This window comes from Rhinopithecus bieti, unplaced genomic scaffold (assembly GCF_001698545.2).
Source record: "Rhinopithecus bieti isolate Rb0 unplaced genomic scaffold, ASM169854v2 scaffold_8783, whole genome shotgun sequence".
Taxonomy (NCBI): Eukaryota; Metazoa; Chordata; class Mammalia; order Primates; family Cercopithecidae; genus Rhinopithecus; species Rhinopithecus bieti.
Window position 1 is genome coordinate 2,528,267 of NW_016806197.1, and position 17,568 is coordinate 2,545,834.

Sequence of the window (17,568 nt, forward strand, 5' to 3'; positions counted from 1 at the left end):
CGAGGTCAGGAGATCGAGACCATCCTGGCTAACACGGTGAAACCCCGTCTCTACTAAAAACTACAAAAAACTAGCCGGGCGAGGTAGCGGCGCCTGTAGTCCCAGCTACCCGGGAGGCTGAGGCAGGAGAATGGCGTGAACCCGGGAGGCGGAGCTTGCAGTGAGCTGAGATCCGGCCAGAGCACTCCAGCCCGGGTGACAGAGCAAGACTCCGTCTCAAAAAAAAAAATAAATAAATAAATAAATAAATAAAGGAAGATAAAGTGTTTAAATCATTATTCAAGCGAAAGGTATCACAATCATTGTGGTAAGATAAAATCCGTTTTATTGATTAAAAAATTAACAAAATTCATATACTATAAAATAAGGTTAATAATTTTTTTAAAAATCGGTGCTTTAAGAGCATGTAATTTAACATGATTCCTTAAAAATACACAAGTGAGGCCAGGTGCTGTGGCTCACGCCTGTAATCCCAGAAGTTTGGGAGGCCAAGGCGGGTGGATCATGAGGTCAGAAGATGGAGACCATCCTGGCTAACATGGTGAAACTCCGTAGCTACTAAAAAAATACAAAAAATTAGCCAGGCTTGGTGGCAGGTGCCTGTAGTCCCAGCTACTCGTGAGGCTGAGGAAAGAGAATGGCGTGAACCCAGGAGGCGGAGCTTGCAGTGAGCTGAGATCGCGCCACTGCACTCCAGTCTGGGCGACAAAACAAGACTCCATCACAAAAAAAAAACCCAAAAAACACTCAAGTGAAACAACAGTTGTCACAATTTTACTGGGGTTGAAATATGGATCATCATCAGTAAACATTCAACTCAAACTACCTGTTAAACATGGCTGGGCACAGCAACTTACATCTGTAATCCCAGCACTTTGGGAGGCTGAGGCCAGAGGATCACTTAAGCCCAGGAATTTGAGACCAGCCTGGCCAACAGTAAGACCTCCTCTCTACAAAAATAAATAAACTAGCCAGGCAAGTGGCCAAGGCTGCAGTGAGCTGAGATCACACCATGAAATCCTGGGCAATAGAGTGAAATCCTATCTCAAAACACACACGCACACGCACACACATGCAAACCCTACCACAAGATCTATCTAGCTTAGCCAAGAGAAAAAAAAGCTCATGTCCACACAATGTTCATAGCAACTTTACTTGCAATAGCCCAAAACTGGAAATAACCCAAATGCCACCGAGCATAAGAGGTGAATGCATAAACAAATTGTGGTATATCCATACAATAGAATACTACTCAGCAATTTAAAAAAAAAATGAACTAAATAACATGGGTGAATCTCAGAATAAGTGAAAGAACTCACACAAAAAGAGTACATACTAAATGATTCCACTTATATATGCAATTCTAGAAAATGTAAAATAATCTACAGTGACAGAAATGAGATCAATGGTTGGAGGGGAGGGAGAGAAAGATTACAAAGGGGCACAAGAAACTTTGGGGGAAGATAAATATGTCTCCTATCTTGATAAGGATAAGCTTCATGGGTGATACATAACATTAAAACTTATCAAACATATCACTTTAAATATGTACAGTTAACTGTATGTCAATTATACCTCAATAAACAAAAGGAAAAAGAATCCAAGATGCCAAAACTAATTCTACAGCTCCTGTTAGTCAGATGTATCTGCTCACAAATATATTTAACCTATCGACTTGCAGTATGCACTCTGAGAATACAAAAGTATGCCTAAATTGAGGATCACCATTATCAGAAAAATCAAAGTTTAAACAAAGAGGAAATTAGAATTCATCTTTAATCACTATGCCAGGCTATTTCGGTGCCAAAACGATACCAACTAAAACACAACAAAACAAAACAAGAGCCCGCTGAGTGTAGGGCTCTGATATATATATATATTTTTTTTGAGACGGTCTCGCTCTGTGGCCCAGGCTGGAGTGCAGTGGCCGGATCTCAGCTCACTGCAAGCTCCGCCTCCCGGGTTCACGCCATTCTCCTGCCTCAGCCTCCCGAGTAGCTGGGACTACAGGCGCCCGCCACCTCGCCCGGCTAGTTTTTTGTATTTTTTAGTAGAGACGGGGTTTCACCATGTTAGCCAGGATGGTCTTGATCTCCTGACCTCGTGATCCGCCCGTCTCGGCCTCCCAAAGTGCTGGGATTACAGGCTTGAGCCACCGCGCCCGGCCGAGATTTTTAATTAAATATTTTAATTCAAATGTTTACCTTCTTTGATCTAGAATTCCATTTCGTGAAAACAGAAATAACCCAAAGAAAAGCCTATGTACGAAGATGTTAATTTCAATCTTATTCATCAGAGAAAAATGGCAAAGAATTATATCGATGGCACAGTCATGGGATGGCATATTACATGAGCTATTCTTTTTTTTTTTTTGAGATGGAGTTTTGCTCTTGTTGCCCAGGCTGGAGTGCAATGGCATGATCTCATCTCACCGCAGCCTCCGCCTTCCAGGTTCAAACGAATTGATTCTCCTGCCTCAACCTCCCGAGTAGCTGGGATTAGAGGCATGTGCCACTACGCCCGAATAATTTTGTATTTTTTAGTAGAGACGGGGTTTCTCCATGTTAGTCAGGCTAGTCTCAAATTCCCGACCTCAGGTGATCTGCCTGCCTGGGCCTCCCAAAGTGCTGGAAGTACAGGCATGAGCTACGGCGCCCAGCCTAGTCATTATTTTTTTTTTTTTTTGAGACTGAGTCTGGCTCTGTGGCCCAGGCTGGAGTGCAGTGGCGTGATCTAGGCTCACTGCAAGCTCCGCCTCCCGTGTTCACTCCATTCTCCTGCCTCAGCCTCCTGAGTATCTGGGACTACAGGTGCCTACCATACCATGCTGGGCTAATTTTTTTTTTTTTTGTGCATTTTTTAATAGAGATGGGGTTTCACTATTTTAGCCAGGATGGTCTCAATCTCCTGACCTTGTGATCTGCCTGCCTCGGCCTCTCAAAGTGCTGGGATTACAGGCATAAGCCACCACACTCGGCCCCTAGTCATTATTTTAACTGGAAAAAACAATTGCAAAAATATTAAGCAAAAACAGGGCAGACGCAGACAGTATGATCAACAGGTTGAAAACAATATATCCTGGGGAGAATAAAAGACATAGGAAAAAAGTCATAAGGTTAACATTTAAGGCTAATAGTTCTTAAACAGTGGTCCTGGACCAGGAGCATCATCTGGGAACTTCTTAGACCCCAACCTAGACCCAATGAATTAGAAAACTCCAGGAATGGGATGCAGTAACCTGTTTTAACAAACTCTCCAGGTGATTATTAAAGTTTGAGAACTACTGTTTAAAGGGTAGGATTACAGGTGACTAGTTTTCCTTCTTGTAACCCTATGTTTTCCTCAATTATCTTCTTACTTTTGAAATCCAACTAAGTTCTTTTAAGTATTTTACTAACAGGTACACTCCGTAGGTCTACAGGTAAAAAGTTGTTACATTGCAAACATTATAACGTAATGTATAGGTCTGGATTACATGCCTAAAAATCCAATGATTCTTGGAACCATCAAATCTGTTAAGGCTGAAAAGAATACCAAATTTTAAATATATCTATAAAATGCAGGTCAAAGGGCTAAGAAAATTGCAACACTAAAAAACCCAACAAATCTAGGTTGTTCTAACACACATACACAAATACAGGAGGGACTTTTATGGGTCACATCTGCAGAATATTTTTTTTTCCCAAAAGCTGAATTTTATGCTTGCGTGTAATTTACTAGAACTGCACTGCAGGAATCAGGTTCTGAAGCTGTGAATGCTTACTCATGTAGGTTCCTTCCTAACCAAAATAAGTACCAATATGTTATATTTGTCACCAAAATCTAGGCAGGGAAGACAAATTCAGAACACTGAGAGTTGCCAAATCTTTAACTTTTAGCTTGAAGACCATAAAGCTGTGCCAACTTACATCTCATCATCTCACTAAAACAGAGGCCACAGGAAATAAAGAGGCAAACCACAGGTTCCCAATTGACACTGGAACTAGTTAAAAGATTACGGAATTATCTACACTCTGAACACAAATTAAAGAGTAACAAAGACTACTAACTTAGGGATAGAATAACTACTGATTAACAGCAAAATGCCAAAGTTAAGTCAAAGACAAATGGCTACATATTTTAATATTTTAGTTTTGTAATTTTTTTAAACAGGTGTACAGATCCCCATATACATCCTAGCACACAAAATTTTTAATCTTTCTATTCCTTGAAAAGTCCACTCTAAGAGTAAATGCAAGTTAACTCAGAAAGGCACTACACACACCAATGACCTAACCACAGCCTGTCCTTTCTAACTAAAAAAAGTTTTAACTAATTGCATAAGGACCATGATCACCCATGCTGAATTTTTCACTACTAAACTCCCAGCACCATGCTGGCACAAAGTAGGTACCCAAACATATGAGGATTTTTTTTTTTTTTTTTAGCTAAGAGTCTTGTTCTGTCGTCCAGGCTGGAGTGCAGTGGTGCAATTTCGGCTCACCACAACCTCCGCCTCCTGGGTTCAAGTGAGTCTCGTGACTCAGCCTCCCAAGTAGCTGGGACTACAAGCCCGCACCATCACACCTGGCTGATTTTTTATATTTTTGGTACAAGTACATACAGGGTTTCGCTGTGTTGGCCAGGCTTGTCTTGAACTCCTGACCTTAGCTGATCTACCTGCCTTGGCCTCCCAAAGTGCTGGGATTACAGGCATGAGCCACCGTGCCAGCTTTTTTTTTTAATTGAGAGAGTCTTGCTCTGTTGCCCAGGCATGAGTGCAGTGGCATGATCTTAGCTCACTGGACCCTCAAACTCCTACACTTAGGTGATCCTCCTGCCTCAGCCTCCCAAAATGCTGGGATTACAGGTGTGAGCCATCACATTCGGCAACATCTGAGGTTTTGAATTTGTTACAGAAAGCCTCTGAAACCCTAAAGCAGACACCAGCGATTCTGTAAAATTAACTCAGGCTGCCAATGGATTTAGTGTAAGACACTGTCCCTTTCTATCACTCTTGATGCTTTAAGGGAAGCTGACATTTCTGCCATACTTTGGAATCCCTGTAAATGAGTCAGTTAAGTGCATTTAAAGTGGCATGCCCTGGGCCAGGTGCACTGGGCTCACACCTGTAATTCCAGCACTCTGGGAGGCCAAGGCAGGAGGAAGATTTGAGGCCAGGAGTTGGGAGGCCAGCCTGGCAACCTAGTCAGACCTCAGTCTCTACAAAATTAAAAATAAATAAAGGGGTGTTTCCTACTTTATTACTGCACTCCCTCTGAAAAGAAGAATCATTGAAAACTCTTGGGGGTGTTACAAAATTGTACATATGGTGTATGCTGGTCCCCATTATTATCTACTTTTCCGATTTAGCCTTAATTTTTCTAAACGTTTCTTGTACTCTAACAGGTCAGGTTTTCCTCTCCTCTTTTTACCCCTCGAAAACACACTTGTTCCTGTAACACCACTCAGAGGGCCTCCCCAGCCCCCACCTCTTTTGTATATAAACACACTCTCTTGTCACACACTCCATCAGCTGTTTGGTAGCTCCTCCCCTCCTCCTTTTCCGGGTAGTAACAGGGCAGCCAATGAGCGCTGAGGAGCGGTGCCTGCGGCCTTTTGCCTGCATACGCTTTTCCAAAACAAGCAGCTCTAGCCTTCAGCAGGGGCCACTGGTTCACAGATGAAAGGATCACCAGGGCTGTGCAACAGGGTGAGACGAGTAACCCCCACCAACAAGGAAACCCGTGTAATCTGAGCTGTTTGTTCCTCCACCAGGGAGAACTTAAACCGATATTCCTTTAGGGTAAATCACGCTTTAAGGTCACCAGAGCCCCAGCTCTCAGACAATCTAAATAATCAGCTGGTTGGAGGTGGAAACCTCAAAGGTTGCCAGGCTCTGGGCAGCACAGATCACCCATCTACCTGACTTTGCAAACAAATGGCTGCACTATTCGAGACCATTCCATAGGATCTGAGCTAACTGCAAGGTTTTTTCATTGGGACACATTCCTAAAGGATCCAAAAGTCATGTAAATCAGTTTCTAGGCTCCTGGGGAGGTTTGCACAACCCTGAGCAAAGGATCAGAAGAGAAACAATGAATGAGTCAGAGTTTCAGAACATAATCACCCAGCAGATTATTAAGTGCATTGGTGCAAAACACTCACTCCCTGCATAACTTGGGAGTCAGCTCTCCTCCTACCAACCCGTCACAAAAGAAATATCACTGACTCCAAACAACAACCAGAGACTGTGTCTCCAAAAGAACCAAGCGAGGTGGTGGAAGGCAGCGGCCAATTAGTTACACATCCTCTTCTCTCCCTACCCCCACACTGCTACTTTCCTACTATATAGGTTCCCTGCCAGGCTGTAAATTGTGGTGGTATAATTACGCTAGGAGACATCCAAAAATGGGCTGAAACAGGAGACTGCAAGGAAACCAGCTATCACTCCCCACACCAAAGAAATCATCAAGGGGCACTGGGGGGCAAGAAGTGCATTCCTTCAGACCTTTTCTTCCTACTTCCTCTCCACCATCTTTCTCAACCCCCAGCCTTTTCACACAACTGTACTCATTTTAGTAGAGAGGGTTGGGGAATTTTTCCTTAAATTTTCTGCTAAATATACCTTACTCAAAAATTGTTGGCTCCATTTGGGCCTACTGATCTGTGAATTCAACAGAGAAAGGAGGACACAAAATCTCTCACCTACACAACACACACAAAAGGAAATCCGAAACATTTTAACTTCCAAACTCCGTTATACCAGAAAATAAACACGAAACAAAGATAACCTCTGGCTTTTAAATCTTGAAACTGTTATCCTCCTATCTCAGATCTACAATTTTAAAGCGCCTCTGCTTTCTTTTGTCAGAAAGGAAGGAAGGTGGGGAAAGAACAGAAGGCCAATGCATCTTTGCCTTTCTTCATCTTCTACTAAAAATAAGCTATGAAATAAGCCACTTAGGGGGAGAAAAAAAAAGACACCCTGCTGTTCTTTGTCTGTTTTCCTCTCCCTCTCCACCCCCCACACCCCGACTCCTAAATGCGGTAATCATTCTAGATGCCACAACTAGTAAATGAACAAAAGGCACTGTATGGAAAAGGCATCAGGTCAAGTTAGGCCCCCCTCTTTATCCTCAATCTTTTAAAAATATGTCTATGTACATAATTTGAGACTCTGACAACGATCACAAACAGCTGGAATTCTATCTCCCCACTCCATCCCAATTAAACATTAGGTAGAAATTCGCATTAGGTGTGACAGTAACTCTCAATTCAAGATAAAAATAAATCAGATTCCGCCACCATGTCATTTCCTAGTTTCTAAACAAAAATAAAACCTGAAACTGCTTTGTCTAAAATGTACACACAGTCAGTTACAAGTTTTCCTGCAGCCTTATGAAAAGCCAACATTACTGGTATCATTCACACATTTACAAAACAATCACAGCCACAAACAGCTCATAAGGAGTTGATTTCACTTGTGCCTGAATATATATTAGGTACACTACACTTTATTAGTTGCTCCGCTCTAATCTCCCACCCCCAAAAAATTCTAAACTCCAAACCACAAACTTAGAAGTCTATCTACTGCTCCTAATTTCTAGCCAAGTTTTCCCTGAGCAAGGAGAAAACACCTTATTTCTGAAAAGATTTTTTAAAAAAAATATCTTGCCCAGACAACTTCCCTCCCATCCCCATTGCCAAACCATATGCAAAACTACTTTTTTAAAACTTCAGCAAATTCCCTAACTGAATTTTTTGACAATAATCACTGACCTCTACAAAGAGGTAAAACAATCAAAAACAGCAACAAATAAAAGGAAGAAAAAAGGAATTCACCTGAAGAATTTAGCCAAACAACTTGAGTTATATAAACAAAACCCTGCAACAGGGGGAAACGGTGGGGGGATGGGGAGAAGGGAGAGAAACAGGAGACAGGACTTTTAAACTGTGTTCCACACTACCCACCCCCTAAGCCCCCACTTTCCCCCCTCCCCAAGGACTAACTGTTCAGAACTCTGGGCTCCCCCCACCCTCTAAATTACCCTTCAAAAAACAAATTCTTGATTTGTCACAGGAACCTTCGCGAATTTCTCTAGCTGGTCCTTAAATAATCAGTCTGGACTTCAACCAAAACCACTGCCTGAAGGGCTCTTATCAGTTACGGCTTTCCCACTGCAGCCTCCAGAGTGCATAAAGTTGGGGGGAGGGGGCAAAAAATAAAGGGTGTCACTTGGCGACATCAGGGCAAGTATTCCCCCAAGAACCTGACCCTCACAGAGGAAGTTTTGCCCAAGTGGCCAGTCCAGGGACTATTTTGTCCAGGAGCTCCTCTTTCCCCGGCTGTCATACCCACAACATGGAGGGTGGCTTGCTGGAGGGCCTAGGGGTCTTCATCACATACAACTATGGGTGGGACAGGCTTTGTCAGTGGAAAGGAAAACAGTAGGGTTCTCCCGGGGACCAGAAAGCTTAACAGGAGGGACTGATTGAAAACACACAGAGCTCTTTCTTAGAAGAGGGGGCCATGAGCAGGCGACTCTCTTCCTAATATAGAAAGGAATTAGGGATAAAAGAGGTCGCTTGAATGACCCCAGTTCAAGCAGCATTGTGGTTGGAGGAAATGGGGGCATCTCAAGAAAGGGAGAAAGGCTTCCCTCTCGGGAATTTCTGCCTTGAGTCCCTAAATCCAGAGCGAGCAAACAGGAGAGAGAAACCCTGAAGATGGGCTCGGTGGTAGAGAGTGAGGCGACTGGTCCTGCAAAAAGAAATAAGGTCGTCTGGGAGTCCAAACGTCGCGGAGGAAAGTCACGGGCTGTGGGGATACAGGAAGAGCGAGTAGCAACGCGTATTTCGGGGTGCTGCGGGAAAAAGGCGAGCTGAAAAGGCTCTCGGCCCCTGGGAGGTGCCAAGGAGCCGCCGTAGGCACTGGGGGAGGAGGGGAGTCTCGGACAGTGGCCTGGAGTGCCCCCAGGGCCTTTGCAGTGGTTTCGGGGGTGCCCTGGGCATCCCCACACCGCCCCCCACACACATCCCGAATTCCCCTCCACGAAGGATACAGCTTGACCACGTCCGTGTCCATCCGCCTCTTGCCCGGACTGGGAGATGACATGGTGTCGCCGCCGACTCCCCGCCGCCGCCTCTCTCCCTTCCTCGGCCCGTCTGTCACGGGCCCCGGGCCCCGGCTCTGAGGAGCCCGCGGCCGCGCCGGCTCCTCGGTGGAGGTGGCAACACCCCCGCGGTCCCGGCGGTCCCGTCGGTCCCGTCAGCCGCCGCCGCCGCCCCCCGCACGGGGGAACACCGGGCACTGTCCGGCTGGGTGGGGGTGGGGACCCCGCGGCGCCCGGCTCGGGCAGCCCCTCTCTGGCTGTGGTTCCGCCGCGGCCCGGCCCCGGCGCTCCTCTGCGCCGCGCGACGCTCCCTCCTGCCTGCTCTGGCTCGCTCGCCTGTTCCCCACTCACCCTCTGACCGGCTCCTAGCAGCCTCCACTACAAGCGGACGACTCCTGCTCAATCGGCCTCCCTACCCCAGCCTCGCTCTGGGCGCCGTGACGTCACAGAGGTGACGTCATCGGAGGGGGGCGGGCCTGGACGCCGAGAGGGGTGGGGCGCCGCTGCGCCGTGGGCTTTCCCGGTGGATTCTGGGAGTTGTAGTTCCTCTTTCTCCGGCTGTCTCACACCCTCTGTCCCCTCCCCCAACTTCCCCACCTACTTCATCGCTCAACTGCCAATGTCGTTATCATCATCCTAAACGATAATAGTAAATAATGGCAATATTATTAAATGCGTGGATTTTAGGGTAATGAACCTCCACACACACTCTGTTTAACAAGCTGTTAATTTCTTTGATTTGGAGGAGGCCAAGGTAGCAATTACTCAGGCACCAAAATCTGGAAATTCCCACACCAGCAGGTTACTTGCACTCCGCTCCCTCCTTGACTGGAGAGAATTTGTTTCCAAGGGTTGTAGACCACAGCAAGGCTTCCTCAGGCTTGCATAACAGGGTTCATCACAATCCACGTGTCTACGGCCACTATTTCAAAGATTAGAGTTTACACAGCAAGGTGGTAAGATCAGAAATAATTTAGTACTAATATCCTTATTCTACAGAGCATGAGGCAACTTCACAAAGTGTGTGAACCTCCTACACCAACCTTAAATACTTCATTCATTCAATAAATATTTCTTAAGCACCTCCTATGTGCTAATCACCTTGCTGGACGTGAGGATATAATGGTGAACTAAGAAAGACTAAATTTAGCCGGGCGCAGGGACTCATGCCTGTAATCCCAGCACTTTGGGTTGCCGAGGCAGGAGGATCACCTGAGATCGGGAGTTCAAGACCAGCCTGGCCAACATGGTGAAACCCCATTTCTACTAAAAATATAAAAATTAGCCACTACAGTGGCGGGCACCTGTAGTCCCAACTACTAGAGAGGCTGAGGCAGGAGAATCTCTTGAACCCAGGAGGCAGAGGTTACAGTGAGCCGAGATCGTGCCACTGCACTCCAGCCTGGGCGACAGAGTAAGACTCTGTCTCCAAAAAAAAAAAGGAAAGGAAGACTAAATTTACACAACCCCCCAGTATAGTCTGTTGTCTATAGTGTCAGCATCGCCTGGGAACTTGTTAGAAATGTCGCTAGAGCTTCACTTCAGATCTACTGAATGAGAATTTGCAGTTTTAACAAGGTCCCCAGGTGATTCTTACGCACAGTGAAGTTTGAAAGATGCTGCCCCATAAGGTCCTCCAAAAGAAGTGTTATGGAACCCAGGAGTCAACCAGGCAAAAGGGCCAGTGAAGAGTGTTCCAGGCATCGCTTATATTTATGTCAGATTTTCACTACAATTTCAAAAGTTTTATCTTTTCCCTCGTTCCCATGAATATACACTTGTACTTTGTCAGATCATGTGTTGTGAGTTGAGCCTCCCTTACATAATCTCCTATGCACACACACCTGGGGCAGCAGCAATGCGCTAAGATTGAACATCTTTTGCAGCTATCATTTCATGCCTCAAAAAACCTAGCCTTTTTTAAATTGTAAAACATACGTAACATAAAATTTAACATTTTAACCATATTTAAAGGTATAATTCAATAGGATTAAATACATTCACAATGTCATGCAACCATCGTACTACCCATTTCCAGAACGTGTTCACCATCCCAAACATTAAGCAATAACCCCTTCCCCCCAGCCCTTGATAACCTCTTTATGTTCTGAAAAAGATGGGCTATTTTAGCTGTTTCTGAAAGGAGTGCATTGTTCTTTCAAATTGTACATTGCTGCTGGTCTGGGTGCAGTGGTGTTTAAAACTAATTGATCACAACCAGTTACAGATTTCTTTGTTCCTTCTACACGCCCACTGCTTCACTTGACTAGCCTTAGAAAAAATAAAAATAAATTGCACGGCCGGGTGCAGTGGCTTACACCTGTAATCCCAGCCCTTTGGGAGGCCGAGGCGGGGCGGATCACGAGGTCAGGAGTTTGAGACCAGCCTGGCCAGCATAGTGAAACACCATCTCTACTAAAAATACAAAAATTAGCCAGCTGTGGTGGCACGCACCTGCAGTCTCAGCTACTCAGGAGGCTGAGGCGGAAGAATCATTTGAACTCGGCGGGGGGGGGCGGAGGCGACAGTAAGCCAAGACCACAACATTGCACTCCAGCCTGGATGACAGAGTGAGACTCCATCTCAAAATAAATAAATAAATACATTGCACATAGAAAACCACACAGAGAAGGAGGACACGTCTGAACGAAGAGATTTCTTTTTCTTTTTTCAGACGAAGTCTCACTCTTGTCCCCCAGGCTAGAGTGCAATGGCCTGGTCTCAACTCTCTGCAACCTCCACCTCCCAGGTTCAAGCAATTCTCCTGTCTCAGCCTCCCAAGTAGCTGGGATTACAGGCGTCCCCCACCACACCCAGCCAATTTTTGTATTTTAAGTAGAGACGGGGTTTCACCATGTTGGCCAGGCTGGTCTTGAACTCCTGACCTCAGGTGAGCCACCCTCGTTGGCATCCCAAAGTGCTAGGATTACAGGCGTGAGCCACCACACGCGGCCTGAACAAAGAGATTTCCTATAACCTCCTTTATTTGACCACTTTGTTCAAGGGAGATAAAGACAGAGCAGAGATTTATCTTCCTGACTCTATCTCCTGTTGGGCTCTCTGCACTTCTGTTGCTGCTACCTTCTCTCCTAAAATGACTCCCCGCTGTCTTTCACCTGATTAAGACAATGCTAACACTGGTTCTCAAGCTTTGGTGTTCATCAGAGTCACCTGGGGAGCTTGTTAAGTTCACAAATGTCCAGGCCCCACCCCTGGGAATTCTGACTCAGAAGGTCTGGGGTGGGGCTTGGACATCCAAGTCATTAACAAGCTCCCCAGATGATTCTGATCAGGCCAAAGTTTGAGAACCACTGCCTTTAAGATTCCAGCAGGCATCACCACTTTCGAAATACATGTTTGACTACTCCAGGTGAGTTAACTGCTCCCGTAATGTGCTATGCAAATAAGGGAAGGTCTGAGTGCCCCCCACAGTTTCCCCCAACCTGAGAGCAACAGTGGTAAGCTTAGAGGACCCAAAGATGTTGTTTCTGGAATCCAGAGTGTGTAGTCCAGAAACAGGTTAGGTTACGACAGAACAGGTTAAGGAAGGGACACTTCGGAAACAAGGACATGGAGTAGAGCCTAGAAATTTTCCCTGGTGCTTTACTCTTCAACAATGCTTACCAGGCAAAAAATAATCAAAGAGGTGTTTAGAGAAATTAGTTGCAGATGATACTGGAGAAGGTGGGCTGCTCTACTTAAAAATGCAATGGAGATTTAGCCCTCTGAGCAGTCACTGAAAAAGAATCTGGCTGGGCATCGTGCTCATGCCTGTAATCCCAGCGCTTTGGGAGGCCAAGATGGGAGGATCTCTTGTAAACCAGGAGTTCGAGACCAGCCTGGGCAACATAGCAAGATCCCTACCTCTACAAAAAAAATTTTTTTTAATAAAGGAATCATCCTAAAGATGGGTTTTTTTTTTTAGGCCGGGCACGGTGGCTCACGCCTGTAATCCCAGCACTTTGGAAGGCCAAGGCAGGCAGATCATGAGGTCAGGAGATCGAGACCATCCTGCCTAACACGGTGAAACCCCATCTCTACTAAAATACAAAACAAAATTAGCTGGGCATGATGGCGAGCACCTGTAGTCCCAGCTACTCAGGAGGCTGAGGCAGGAGAATGGCGTGAACCCGGGAGGCGGAGCTTGCAGTGAGCTGAGATCGCCCCACTGCACTCTAGCCTGGGTGACAGAGCAAGACTCTGTCTCAAAAAAAAAAAAAAAAAAGAAGGGTTATTTTTGGCCGGACATGGTGGCTCATGCCTGTAATCTCAGCACTTTGGGAGGCCGAGGTGGGTATATCAGCTGAGGTCAGGAGTTCGAGACCAGCATGGCCAACATGGTGAAACCCTGTCTCTACTAAAAATACAAAAATTAGCTGGGCATGGTGATGTACTCCTATAATCCAGCTACTCTGGAGGCTGAGGGGGGGAGAATTGCTTGAACCTGGGAGGTGCAGGTTGCAGATCAGCCCCCCCCCCTGGATGAAAGAACAAAACTCTGTCTAAAAAAAAAAAAAAAAAAAATTGTGTCTTTGTTTTATTTATTTGTTTATTTTTGAGACAGAGTCTCACTCTGTCACTCAGCCTGGAGTGCAGTGGCACGATCTCGGCTCACTGCAACCTTCACCTCCTGGGTTCAAGCGATTCTCCTGCCTCAGCTTCCCTAGTACCTGGGACTACAGGCACACACCACCACGCCCGGCTAATTTTGTATTTTAGTAAAATAGGGTTTCACCATGTTGACCAGGCTGATCTCGAACTCCTCACCCCAAATAATCCTCCTGCCTCAGCCTCCCAAAGTGCTGGGATTGCAGGCATAAGCCACCATGCCCAGCCAAGTTATTGTGTCTTTAGTAAGTATCTAGGTCTGGGTTACTTAAGACAAACCTGCCCCTTCCCAGCTTTTAAATCTCAGTTAATTTCATGTATCCTCCTTGAGCCTCAATTTTCTCATCTGTAAAATGTAGCTCACAATATCTTACCCACTCAAATGTGTTGATGCAGTAAATGGAAAAGATGAATGTAAAAACCCCTTGTAAACTGTAAATGGCTTTCATAAAGGTAATGTGAAGTGTTGATTACAAGGTATAATGCGATGGTGGTATTACCATTAATTATTAATATCAATCCTCCATTTGCCCCATTTTTTACTCATGTAAATTATTTAAGGAGTAGCCACTCTTGTTTTTTTTGGTCTCAAGATCTGTCTGTTCATTTTGGGGGGGATTTTTTTTTTCTTTTTTCTTTTTTTGAGATGAAGGTTCGCTGTTGTTGCCCAGGCTGGAGTGCAATGGCATGATCTCGGCTCACTGCAATCTCCGCCTCCTGGATTCAAGCGATTCTCCAGCCTCAGCCTCCCAAATAGCTGGGATTACAGGCGCGCCACCACCACGCCTGGCTAATTTTTGTATTTTTAGTAGAGACAGGGTTTCACCATGTTGGCCAGGCTGCTCTCAAACTCCTGACATCAGGTGATCCGCCTGCCTCAGCCTCCCAAAGTGCTGGGATTACAGGCGTGAGCCACCGCACCCGGCCTCTCTCTTCTTCTTTTTTTTTTTTTTTCTTTTGAGACAAGGTCTCACTCTGTTGCCCAGGCTGGAATGCAGTAGTGCAATCATAGCTCGCTGCAGCCTCAACCTCCCAGACTCAAGTGATCCTCCTGTTCCAGCCTCTACACATAGCTGGTACTACACGTGCTATGCTACCACACCTGGCTGCTTTTTTATTTTTAGTTTTTTGTAGAGACAGAGTCTCACTGTGTTGCCCAGACTGCTCTTAAATTCCTGGGCTTAAGCAAGTGATCCTCCCACCTCTGCCTCCCAAAATGTTGGGATTATTGGCATGAGCCACTGTGCTGGCCTTTTTTCCTGTTTTTGAAGAGGCCATGGCACTGATTCCCTCTCTTTGCAGTGAAGGTATGTTCACATTTTTATGAGACACCCTTTCTCTCTAGGCATTTTGCCATTTGTTCCTTCATAAACCCACCTCCCCTCTTCTGACCTCCTCCTCATCCCTCCACTTTAATCCTTCCTTTTCCTTTCCAGAGCTGAGCCCACCCTTGACCAGGTAGGTTCAAAAAGCAGTCCCAAAGCAGAGCCAAATGATAGCCCTGGTTTTACTTATTTTGGCTTATGAAACTGGAGCCCTCCTTGAGCAGAGATGAGTTTGCTAAGCTCACCAATATTTTCTGCCATTCAGAATGTCTGTCGTTTCCTCTAAGACAACACTGCGGCTGGGAGTGTCTGTTTATATGTGGTGCACACACAGCCACCCTGTGCTGGAATGAGCGACGGTCTTCCTTATCAGGTACAGCCAGGGGGTGCCTGTGAGGAACAGCTGTCCGACCCTGGCTGACTCACCAGTGTTGCAATCTGGGAAATGTATTCAGGGCCTGTTTATCTCTGCCCAGGGCAGGGCCAAGCTTGAGCCACGAAGCCTCCGATCTCAGGAGCAGCTTCTCCAGGGCAAGAAAACAAGTTTGGAGAGAATCTAATGCTTTCAGCAAGACACTCAGACAGAGTAAGATGAAACCGGTTATTTGGTGGAATGAGTAGCAGAGCCCAGGCCAGAAGCTGCTCTGTCTCTGAAGTTACCTGTTAACTCCAACAGCTCTGGAACCAAAGTGAATTGATCCCTGTCCCCACCAAGTGTGAAAATCCCTGTAGAAAGCGCCCCAGTTCCATTTCACTGCTTCTCAGTGGGAAAGTCGTTCATTTTGAGCTGGCATTCTTGGCGTTTGGGATCATAGGTCCAGGCCCTTCTAGAAGGTAATCGGGTCAGTAGTTTCTTTGCTGCTGTGGAAATGAAAGCTTAAAACCCATTTCAAGTTATCTGCATGTAAGTTTGTAACAGTTTGTCCCCAGAGAAGTAGTCAAGAGTTCAGGAGCATGCAGCACGATTCAGTTAGCCCATGGAACTTAGAGACAGAAGACCCCTTCCAGCCTAGGATTTACCTGTTACTGATATATAACTTAGGCAAGTAACTGAACCTTTATGACTCAGTTTCCTCATCTATAAAACAGGATGAGGCCGGGCACGGTGGCTCAAGCCTGTAATCCCAGCACTTTGGGAGGCCGAGACGGGCGGATCACGAGGTCAGGAGATTGAGACCATCCTGGCTAACACGGTGAAACCCCGTCTCTACTAAAAAATACAAAAAAAACTAGCCGGGCGAGGTGGCGGGTGCCTGTAGTCCCAGCTACTTGGGAGGCTGAGGCAGGAGAACGGCGTGAACCCGGGAGGCGGAGCTTGCAGTGAGCTGAGATCCGGCCACTGCACTCCAGCCTGGGCGACAGAGCGAGACTCCGTCTCAAAAAAAAAAAAAAAAAACAGGATGATAGCAACTGTACTTCCTTTGCCTAGGTCAAATAGGATCAAATAGGAGATGATGCAACCTCTGATGTGCTAGTCATCTATAAAGTATTATCCGGTCCCCTGTACACATACACACACTCCCCAATGCCAAGCTTCAAGGAGGAAGCAAGGCTGAAAATTATTCATACCTACATTGAAAGAGCTCTCATTTGGGCCAGCTCCTCTGTTCAGAGCCCATTTGTTGTCAGTTGCAGCCTCCTGTCTTTACTTCACTGCTTTCTCGTCTCACTGATCTGGAAATGCTGGAAGCCCCAGACTCAATTCTCAGGTCTCTATCTACTCTTCTTTATCTACAGGTAATACTCCAAGTGACTTTACCCAACTTCAAAGCTTTAAATGCCATCCATACTTTGATTCCCTAATGTATATTCCTGATTTGGGCCTTTGCCCCATATTATTGTTTGAATGTCCCCTCCAAAACTCATGTTGAAATTTGCCAACGTGATGATATTTAGAGGTGGAACATTGGCTGGGTGCAGTGGCTCATGCGTGTAATCCCAATGCTTTGAGAGGCCAAGCAGAAGGATCGTTTGAGTCCAGACTGGGCAACATAGTGAGACTCTTGTCTCTATAAAAATGTTTTAAAAATTTGCCAGGCATGGTGGTGCATGCCAGTAGTCTCAGCTGTTCGGTAGGCTGAGGTGGGAGGATCACCTGAGCCCAGGAATTGGACGCTGCAGCGAGCTATGATCGAGCGAGTCACTGCACTCTAGCCTGGGTGACAGAGTGACATCCGGAATCTTAAAGGTTTCACCTCTTTTCTTCTTTTTTTTTTTTTGAGAGGGAGTTTAGCTCTTGTTGCCCAAGCTGGAGTGCAATGGCGCCATCTCGGCTCACTGCAACCTCCACCTCCCAGGTTAAAGTGATTCTCCTGCCTCAACCTCCCGAGTAGCTAGGATTACAGACACTCGCCACCACATCTGGCTAATTTTTTTGTGTGTATTTTTAGTAGAGACGAGGTTTTACCATGTTGGCCAGGCTGGTCTGAAACTCCTGACCTCAGGTGATGCACCCACCTTGGCCTCCTAAAGTGCTGGGATTGCAGGCGTGAACCACCATGCCTGGCTTCCCTCCCTCCCTCCCTCCCTCCCCTTTCTTT

The 17,568-nt window shown here is 46.0% G+C and overlaps 1 protein-coding gene across 1 annotated transcript in view; it reads right to left on the reverse strand.

The window, feature by feature from the left end:
- Nucleotides 1-9,545, reverse strand: part of UBE2H (ubiquitin conjugating enzyme E2 H) — a 123,647-nt gene extending 114,102 nt beyond the window's left edge. The window contains exon 1 of the mRNA XM_017875046.1: nt 9,045-9,545. Coding sequence (XP_017730535.1) covers nt 9,045-9,097 — 53 coding nt within the window. The 5' untranslated portion in view covers nt 9,098-9,545. The remainder of the gene's footprint in view (nt 1-9,044) is intronic.
- Between the last annotated feature and the right edge of the window lie 8,023 nt (nt 9,546-17,568).